Source organism: Aptenodytes forsteri, unplaced genomic scaffold (assembly GCF_000699145.1).
Source record: "Aptenodytes forsteri isolate BGI_AS27 unplaced genomic scaffold, ASM69914v1 Scaffold258, whole genome shotgun sequence".
NCBI classification, from domain to species: Eukaryota; Metazoa; Chordata; class Aves; order Sphenisciformes; family Spheniscidae; genus Aptenodytes; species Aptenodytes forsteri.
In genome coordinates this window covers 1230980-1241166 of record NW_008795250.1, presented here as the reverse complement: position 1 = coordinate 1241166, position 10187 = coordinate 1230980, and the positions used below count along the sequence as shown (strand labels likewise).

Genomic DNA, 10187 nt, shown 5'->3' with positions numbered 1-10187 from the left:
CCCCTCCCACAGCCGGCTCAGGCCGCAGCTAGGACAGTTCCTGCTGCCCGCTGGTATAATCGATAGCGGCTGCACGGCCAGATGATCGCACGCAGCCCACGCGCTTGGCACAGAAACAAGCGTTTTTCTGGGAAAAACGGGGGGTGCGAGGACAGGATAGAAGTGCCCCCGCTATCTGCGGGCAGCCATCCCCGCTCTCGGTATCTCCTCCTGGATACGGGCCCTCCTCTGGGGGGACGGCCGGGAGGAGACTCCCCAGCGCCGTGTTCAGCCCGATATTTCGTCTCCCCCCCTCCACGGCGAGAGCGGTCCCGCTCTGGCCTTTTAATCTCCCTTTGGAAAACAACCCGGGGACGGTGAGTACAATCGTTTCATCCCCGCTAGAAGCGGGGAAAGGCAGCAGCCGGTGCTCGCAGAGCGGGCTTGGGCTGGGTAAGAGGGGAGGGACTGAAGCACCTCGGCGCGCAGAGGAGAATCAAACCCCTACAAGCATTTCCTCCGCTCCAGTTAGCGCCGTAACCGATTTTCCAATCCCTATTTGGGAGGCACAGCACGCATCCACCCTTAGGTAGCAGGAAGACGCTCAAGAATTTGTCTTTCTGAGAAACCTTTTATTTGGCACAATCAATGCTAGCGTTTTTCAGAGCGAAACCATTCCTTCCTCCCCCTACTGAGAAAAGCCTCGAGTACAGGCTTCTGCCGCGCTCGCGCCGCACAAAGCTGCGCTCGGAGGCAGGGCCCGCCGCGATGCAAGGAAATTTAGTTCTTCTGAGTAACACGTGGGTGTGGAAAGCCCAGCCTCTGGATTCACAGCAGCCTGCTGCAAACTTTTTGTTACCAGAAGCGGACTGACCACAAAACTTTCATTGAGAAGGCCTCGGTAAACAGCCGGATCAAAGGCTGAAATGCCCCGATTTCCGGGGCCGGGGCTGCCGTCGGGGCCGGGGTTACGAGCAGCAGCTGCACCTCGGAGGTCTGAGCACTGTTCCTACGCTGGAGCTTTGCCAGAGGCTTTCACGGAAGCAGGGTCAGGAGCTGAACCGGGAACCCCGCAGCGTGGGGACAGATCATCTCGTTTCCCCACGCACGACTGCCTTTAGCAAAGAACCAGACAATCCTGTTAAGGCCTCACAGAAGCCCTGGGGGGCGGGGGGGGGTTAAAAAAAAAATCCAGCGGCACTTGGAGCAAGATATTCCGCTTTCGTGCCCTTTAAACAAAACCATCCTATCATCACCTTTGCCCCCCTTTCAGGGAGCGCGAGTGACAGTGAGAAGCAGGGAACCTTTTGCTTTCTCCTTACCCAACCGGTCCGTCCCAGCAGCCTAATTCTCCATCTGGCTCACTGCTTCGTCCCGGCCCTCCGGAGAGTTTGCTGGCTGAGGGGTAGACAAGTGTTCCAGCTCGTAATGTCCGTTCCTCGCAGCCGCCGCGCTGCTCGGGTGACCCTTTTCCGCTGCCAGCTTTTTACTCTTCTTGCTCTCAATGATCTGCTGGAGCTGACGCCCAGCATAGTCTGGTTTGGCCGTGAGCACGGTAGCGGGCATGGCGAGCCCGAGGATTTCGGGTACCATGTAGGGCCGGAGCCAGCCCACCAGCGGGGTGCTGCCGGGGGTATAGTGGGTTTGCTTGTGATAGAAGAGAAGTCCGTCGACCTGTTAAAAAAAAGGAGAGAGGAGCGAACGAAAGGCCGGAGCTGGAGGCTTTTGCAGGTGGATGACAGAGCGCCAGGCGACAGCGCCGCTCTCCATTTACAGGCCAAAACTACCAGCTGGATCATTTTTCCCCTCAAGCAGCGCAATAAATAGCGGAAGGGAAAGAAGCAGCCTGCAGAGCTCCTGTCCTGAAAGATCAGTGCAAGCCCAGCAACTGCCGGATGGCTTTAAATCGTCAAAGGCAAACAATTTCAGCCTGGTGTCGGCACGGACCAGCGCTTTTCCTCTAGTTGCTATGATCCCATTCTGCAGAAGAGCCATCGGGTTTCCGAATAAGGCAGCGCACAGAAAGGCCGCTTTACCGGATTAAGGTTATTTTAAATAATACATTGGGAGAGTAATTAGTCAGAGCGCACGACGCCAAGGAGCCCCGATTCGTAACGCTGCGACAGCTCTTTCAGCCGGCTTATGCAAAATAAATTCTTCATGTTTCCCAAGAGAGAACTTCTCCGGCAATCAATGGCAGTTAAGGGCACTCAGGACTTCGAAGGTTTAGGCCCCAACTCTTGCGCTACTATTTCCACACTCTGCAGTATTGCAGCTGGCTGACGTTTTCCCCGCTTCCCCGCCACGCTGAGGGATTTTCACCCCCCTCTTCCTGCGCTTCCCAGGGGTGTACTCTGCACGGTTAGATCCCGCCGTCAGGCTGACTAACGCCGGAGGTGGTGCTCCTCTTAGCTCAGCCTCGCAAGCTCTTAAAAAGCCATTTGCCTACGAGTAAGAGCGGCTGAGTGGGCAGAAGGGATGAGAGAAAGAGCCCACCTCGGGCCGAGTTGCTCCCAGGCCTCTCCCTGAGCCTTCAGCCCCCAGAATATATAGGGCAGAACGGCACCTATATAGGCAGTGAGCCGAGGCACGGGTAAGCCAAGCAGATCGAGGTGGTATCTGCTACCGTGCTGGACTGCGAGCCAGGCTGAGCAAAGAGCAGCCTACGTCCGTCTCCGCTCCATGGATGCTAGCCTCCAGCAGAGAGGGTAGAGCTTCTTGCACTACTCCATCCATAATTTTCAGTCACTGTTAAGATTTTGCAAAACAATCCCAGAAAAAGGGGGATTCCTGTGCTAGGAAAACATAAAACCAGAACAGTAAACATCACGATGAGCTTGTGTAACCCTCTGGATATCTAAAGTGCAAAGCTTCTCCCTCCCCCTGCCTCCCGGGAAGACTTGGGAAGAGCCAGATTCTGCGGCACCCCGGCACCACGCCTGCACATCCAGCCCATTCCTGCGGGTGTGCGGCGCTTGGTGAGCAACGGGGATTCTCCGGCACCCACAGGAATGTTTTGGTAAAGATCAGAGCCTGGAAAGGCTTCTGCCTTCCAGACCGCCCCAAAGATCTCCCCCGAGCTGGAGAATTCAAAGGAGTTCAGCCTGGTGGAGAGTTAGGTCACGTTCTTCCTTCCCCTGATTTCTCTTAAGTTACTGCAACTCCCGTTTATTTAGTTTGTTGGCCGGGTCCCTACCCCGAGTCACCGCGCTGACACCAGCCGCATCAGAGTAAGGGCTGACACTGTCCCTAAACGACCGAACCTGACGAGAAACCGGCCCGGTTGGATTTCACGTTCCACGGCCATGCCTTTCAGATTTTAGGTGCTTAACAGTACGCCCACTCCTTCACACCGGGGCTTCTCAGAGACTTTGGCTCCCCCTGCCTTCGTGGAAACCTGAACGCTGCTTTACTCACATCTGCGAGTAGGACAGTAGCTCCTAAGATCCACTCCAAAACACACTTCAAATTCAGTGCCAGTCAACTGATCCAAAGTCCACTGAATTCAGTGGAAGAAAATTTCCGCTGAATATAGCGGATCGGGTCCTAACTCTAAGGTTACAGATTAACTCTGAAGACCCAGATCTGAAAGCACTGACCACATCTCTTGCCACCACACACACACGAGATCCTCGTAAGGATCACAAGACGCTGGGCCCAGGCATAGGGAGACCTCTGTTGCACTGCACGATCTATAGCAAGGCTGCGTTTTGCCGTCTGCAAAGTTTCTTTCTTTATGTGCTGTTGGTGGAAGCTATTTACGGGGATTTCTTGGGCTCCCTCTTGTGGCACATCACGAAGAGACCCCCTGTCCCCTTCATTCCTGGAAGTGGCACCACCGTTTCTGCGGGGTCACTGGCCGCTTTGAGCCAAATCACACCACGTTTCACTTGTCGGGGTCGCACCCCGATGTATCGACCAGAGAACCCCGGGGGGCAAATCACAGCTGGATTACAAGGGAGAGTCTGATCAACTCCATCTCCCTCCCCCGGCCTTTCGCAACGGTCTCCTTCGCAGGCCGAAACATTTCTGCTCTGACCGCAGTAGGGCAATACTCCTCAGCCTTTTCTCGTGGGAGCAGATGCCTCAGGAAAGAATGAAGCTTTCTTCAGCAGAGGCGGGAATGACTGTTTCTACAGAGGCACTCGGAGCATTTGTGATTGAGCAAGTCAGCCGTAGGAAACCTGGGATGCTTTCTCAACGCCCCCCGATCCGTGTTCGGAGCGTGGTCTGGCACTGACTAGCAAGGGGCTGGGACTTTCCGACTCTCTCTAATGACTATCCTGGCTTTGACAAGCAGAAGACAAAGTCTCACAGCCAAATTAGCGTCCCTTAAACTTAAACCTGCGCTTACGTTAATCGCCAGCTTGGGCCGAGAGAGCACAAGGGGCACAGTCAAACCAAGGTGGCTTTTGGCTTAGTGGGACAAGCGACCTCTGTAGAGGCTGTTCCTGGTCTAGGGCTGAGGCTGAGCACTCCGCAGGAACTGCTGCGGCCACTGGAAGAGCTTCTGGCTCCCAGATGTTTGTCACCGACGCTGTGCCAGAATGCCACCACCATCCTCTTCCACTTCAGTGCCAAGTCAGCCAGGATAGCCACCGAAGGCAGCCTGAGCTGTTTTCACAAGGGCCTCTGACTTGCTGCTCACAACCACAGAGAGCTGAGCTGGGTGGGTGGCACGTCGAGTCCCCTGTCCTGCCTTTCTCCCACAGGTCAGCAGAGAGGCCTGAACAGCACCTACTTCTAAAGCTGCTGAAGCAAATGCAGGTGTCCTGTTCAGCCACTCTCGCTGGGAGAACAGCCACCTCGGAGACCCAGGAGCAGCAGGAGCCAAAGGGAGGAAGCTGCTGGTTCTGTACCAAAGCAAAAAGCAGAGCTCGCACTATCCCCTCCACAAGATCCAGTGGCAGCAGGAGGACAGACTCATCTGAACCCCTCCCAGCCATTTCCGCTACAGCCATCCGCCCCCAGCTCCGGTACGCCTCAGGCGCCCATCACTAACACCCGAACCCCTCAGAAACCGTCAGGAGCTTACCAGCACCCTTCTCTTTCCTCCCCAGAAGACACAGGGTAGCTGGGTGCCTCGCACATAGACAGACGGAAGTAGCTAGACTAAGGAAACACAGAGCCCGTGACAGAGGTCAGAGAAAGGCACCACCCTGCCCACCTCGCAGACCTCTGGAGAAACGCCACCACGTAAGGGAGCACACTGCAGAGATCTTCACGCCTGTACCCACGCAACCCCCTCCCCGGGGCAGGAGGCAGTACCAGCTTTGGCCCTAGAACGGTCAGCTGTCCACGCTGAGCCACGTGAACGTGAGCTATGCCGCTTCTGGAGGCGGTCTGGGTGTCCGCATCAACCCTCCCCTTGGGGAAGAGTCAACAGCAGTAAAGGCAGCCCAAACACAGGGAACGCTACGGTTTAACTCTCGCTAGTGAGTTTGGTTGGACGCAGCCTGTACCCGGTGACAGGGTAACAGATCAGCCACGTGCATAAAAGGCAGCCATCCCCCCCCCCCAGAAACGACAGCGCAGCTCAGCAAGCTTCCCGCAGGCCTCAGGAGAGCACAGTTCCCAAACGAAGGGGCTGCACCTCCCTCCAAGCACTGGCAGATGCGCAGCGGGGCTGTCTCTAAGGCTGAGGTCCGGGCCCCCGCCTGCGTGTTCTCACCTCGAAGGGGAAGTCCATAGCCAGCACCTTACACAGGCTGTCCGAGGAGCAGGGGAAGTTCTGCAGGCCCACAAATTTGAACTGGAAGAGTAAAAGAAGGTTAGAAGAGACAACTGCATGGCCTGAAGCAGAACAAGTCACCGAATCGAGCACTGGTGTGGAGGTAGCTAAGAAAGAAGGATTTCCCCCAGCGCAAGATCCAGCATGATAGAGACGGGGTGAGGGACAGGCGTCAGGTGAAGTAACCAGAGAAGAGATCTCAATCAGGGACCACATCATTAAACTGCTGGCCTTCCTGCCGCAGGGTATCGGGGGCCCAAAAGCAAAAATAGGCTGAGAAGAGGATTAGGCCAGCTCCTGGAAGGCAGGTGCCCTGGAGGCCATTAACTCCGTGGTCTAGGTACAACCGCTGGCTGATGAAGTCAGAGGGAGCATGACAGGTATCCCCAATTCCTTACTCTTTCCATAGCGACTGCTCTCTGTGATCACTAGGGGTTATTGGGACAGACCGACCTCCGATGCGATTCAGAACAGCAATTCGTAAGCAAACCCCAGATCTAGAGACAAAACGACAGGACCGAGCTGTCCGTCGGTGCCGATCACATCCCACTAAAGTAACCGGGAGTGCCTGCATGAAAACCTACAAAAATCACCCTAGGCACCAGAGAGGACGGGGTGGGAAAAATCCTTAGAGATGGTCCCCGCCATCCCTCCAGCAGTGCTGGATAAAGCACGTACATCGCTGCAACTTTACAAATCTCATTGCAGTAACAGAAGACGACCTTTAAAAGAAGACCGGGGGATTGCCACCACGATGTCCAGACAGCACGAAATCTAGAGTGCCCAGAAAGATCTATTTCAGGTATTTTATCGTCCCAGTTCCAAATGACCCGCTCTCTGGCATTTAATGAGAGATGCGGGTGGTGGAGATTCAGCACACAGCTCCCACGTGCTCCCGATACCTTTTTTCCAAGCATCTAAGGCTTCAGGAAGGACTTTTCAGGCGAGCTGGCCCCGAGATGCTCTTTTAACCAAAATAGAAAATGATGACCTCTGGGCAGGATGCAAAGCAGACAGACGTCTGCTCCAGGCTGCTGGCTCAGCCAAGCCAAGCAAATCCTTCCACCCGGGAAATGAAAGCTGAAACGACCCCCTGCTTCGTTAGGTAGCTGTCTTCTGGATATTCCTGCTGGAGTCAGAACAGGATGTTCTTCAAATACAGATACCTTTGCCGCTGGCAGAGGAGCGGTCATCCCCGTTTACGACCGATCCGCTCAACCCACAGGAGCTGCTCTGCTTACCTGTGCCTGAGCACGCAGGGGGGCCGCACAGCAATCGGGTCCCGCTTTGCAAACCGTGCTCCGTAAGCCAGGCTGCCAAATCTCTTATGTCTGTCCCCAAAAATCTCTTTCCAAGCTGCTGTGGGTCCTAGGTCTGACCTCCATGTGTAAGTCTTCAAAGGAAGACTTTGTATCCTTCCTCAGCAGGGGAAGGATTGCCCCGGGTGGCAATCCAGCATCTAGCCCGACAACTTCAATGATTACTCAGGCTAGGGAGGGAAGGCTAAAGCTTTACGAGCCTTTCCCCTTGCCTTGCGAGCTCACAAGACTACACAAGAATAAATCCCATTGTAGTCAGGCTGCCGACCAACGCTGCCCCTGTAGAAACCACACTGGTTTTCCATTCCGTTTCAAGGGAAAGCTAAAAACGGCATGGACATTAGCCGATACCCTGCAGTCTGATCTCTCCTCAGCACTTTGGCTGGGGGGAAAAAAAAAAACCAACCAACCCACACTCATTTACAATACCCAGTGGTTCTATTTACTATTTCCTGAGCGTGGCATTCCATGTCGTCAGAAGTACATTTTGAAGCCTGAGCTGTGAGGGGGGGGAAAAAAAAGAGAAAAGAAAAAAGCTTCCGCTTGTGAAAGAAAGTGCTGAAGCCTGCTGAACAGGAGAGCTTACCCCCCATCCTCCTTCTCCTCCCAGTACAAAAGAACTTACTGGATTAGTCCTGCTTTTCTCTCCCAGCCCTTCCTCCTCTTGGATCTTTGAGAAAAGCCAGAAGAATCTGAAGTCGGTCTGTGAAAGGAGGCAGAGGCTTAACGACTATCCACCACACATCACCGATCAGCACCTGCCGAGCGTCTCCATTCCTCTGCACTTGCCTGGGAGATTTACAAACTCAGCTTCACCTGCAGAACCAGCCAACACCCCGGACTCTGCTATTTCCCCCCAATACCCCCAAAAGATGTACCCAATTATTCCGGTAGCCAGCAGCCCACAAGCTGTAAGGATGCTGGTGCTTAGATGAAATATCCATCCTACTGCATAGTGGGCTATGTGCAGTGCTGGCCGCAAAGCAGCTCATGGAACAGGGAACAAAAGGGAGGGCAGGGCAGAGGGGGCAGATTCAGTACCTGGCAGTCATAAACAGGGTGTCCTCTCCAGCACATCACATCGAGGATATAGTACGTCTGCTTTGCCTCATTGTAGATGCAGTCCAAGATGCAGTACACTGCGTGCACAAACACAGGGAGGTCCAGACACGCTCCAGAGACTGCCCGACCCAACAGGCAAACGCCAGGTCAAATCTCTCCTGCATTAAGCCTGCCCTGACGTAAGGCCGAGAGGTGCAGAGGGATCCCCTTCTGCTAACAGAAGCTGCGACCACAGAAAGCCTTTAGCTTGGAGTCCAACAAGGCTACAAAGGTACCAGCCGGAGGCACTTCAAGCAAAGGCATGTTTCAGAAAAAGGCATTTACTCAACAGTAACCCCTCCTCTGGACAAGCAAAGCAACTGCAAGAGGTATTAAGAAAGGCGGCACTGTACGCAGCTCTCTGTCGGAAGACAGTGTCTTCTTCTCTTAAGAGCGTCAGTTAACCAGGCAGCTAATTAAAATACGTTCTTATCTAGCACAAAAGTATCCGAGATTGTCCACGTCTAGTTATCCCCAGAGATGCACGAACAGGCCCAAAGCTAAGTTCCCCCCGGCACCAGAAAAGGGCACAGCTTCACGACCCGGGGAGCTGGCGGAGCAGCACCGAGCCTGCCAGCGCGCACACTCAAGGGGAGAAGCAGGCGGTTCCCCTCTCTCTATCCCAAAAGCCTCCTCGGGCCGTTACCTTTCTCGCTCGTTGAATTGTGCCGGTTCCCCCCCGGCAGCAGGGATGGGAACCTGTTGACGCAGAAGCCGCTCTTGGTGTAAGCTGCTGTTGTGCCCTGTGAGGAAATGGGAGAGAAACAAACAAAAAAGTCAAGCGAGACACACGGGCCGGTCTTATGTCGGCTGGGAAACAGGTACAGGTCCTTTACCAAACGGCGAGACATCACCACTGCTGCCGCTTACCCTGGACGCCACGACTAGCGCCCTTTTCCCGACGGGACACACCACCACAACCCACTCCTGCTCCAGATCCAAGGGGACATCGACCAGCCATTCAGACAGCATCAGCTACGGCGAAATCCAGGGGGGAAGAAAAGAAGAAGAAGGAAAAAAAAAAAAAGCGGTTAGCAACAACTCTCCTGAAGTTAGGGAAAACTCACAGCAAGAAGGTTTTGACTTGGCTTCCACAGCTACACCGGGTGCTTCAGAGGCAACTTGCATTGCTTGTCAGCCTGCATTACAGCACCAGAGGGGCTCCCTCCCTTCTCTGACCGACTTGCGTAACAGACTCTCCCCCAAGTCTTTCTCTTGCTTCCCAGCTGCTGACTAAGCTTCAGACTACAGCACGGGGCTCATAGTCCTCGCTTGGGCACCTCTGTACCTCGGTCCCCACTCCATCACTTTAAATTTATTTATAAACACATGGCAGAGCTTAGAGATTCCTAAATACTAGGAGTAAAGAGCCCAGACAAGTTGACGCCTTCAGAGACCGTCTGGCTGTGATCACCTGAAAGGCTCTATGTCATTTAGGACCAATATGGCAGCCAAGGCTGATAAAACCATCAGCTAAGGATTCCCTTCCTTTCTGGTGTCCCAGACGCGGGGAGAGATGGAAGTCTTTAACCGACTGCTGCGCAACGGGATACAAACGCTGCTAGCCGAGCTGAAATCTCCCAAAGCACACAGGCAACCCAGCTCCGCCTGTCCTCCGTTTGAACGCAGCGTGTCTCGGGGGCAGAACTGAGGCACGGTTCCTCGCTGAGCACCGAGCCAGGCAGGACACGTTATTCTCAGCCCCGACGCAGCCATCACCACGGCCGCTCACCCCGCCCGGCCCAGCCTCAACCACCCCACACCCCTCACCCTGCCCAGCATTCGCACCCGCACCCCCGTCGCGGGGAGGCAGGCAGAGGCAGGCAGCTCCTCACCTGATTGGCGTAGCGCTTGGGCAGCTTCTTGCCAGGATCCACGTCCATCTCCTCTTCCTCCGCATCTTCCCCCTCCTTCTCCTCGCCTTCGCTCTCCACCCCTGCCCAGTCGTCCTCTGCCAGCCTCCTGGCATGGTTCACGTAGTCCAGCCGCCTCCTGCGGGGGGTGAGGGGGGAAGAAACAGCCCGGCTCGCCCTCTGCGGGAGGCAGGCCGCCACCCC

General features: G+C 55.0%; 1 protein-coding gene across 1 annotated transcript in view; it reads right to left on the bottom strand.

The window, feature by feature from the left end:
• Window positions 1-514: 514 nt before the first annotated feature.
• The window catches only part of SNUPN (snurportin 1), an 11689-nt gene continuing 2016 nt past the window's right edge, over window positions 515-10187 (bottom strand). The window contains exons 2-8 of the mRNA XM_009278893.2: window positions 9966-10122; window positions 9001-9105; window positions 8777-8873; window positions 8071-8168; window positions 7655-7732; window positions 5651-5731; window positions 515-1653 (exon numbers count right to left, since the gene is read on the bottom strand). Of these exons, the coding sequence (XP_009277168.1) occupies window positions 1324-1653; window positions 5651-5731; window positions 7655-7732; window positions 8071-8168; window positions 8777-8873; window positions 9001-9105; window positions 9966-10122 (946 nt within the window). The 3' untranslated portion in view covers window positions 515-1323. The remainder of the gene's footprint in view (window positions 1654-5650; window positions 5732-7654; window positions 7733-8070; window positions 8169-8776; window positions 8874-9000; window positions 9106-9965; window positions 10123-10187) is intronic.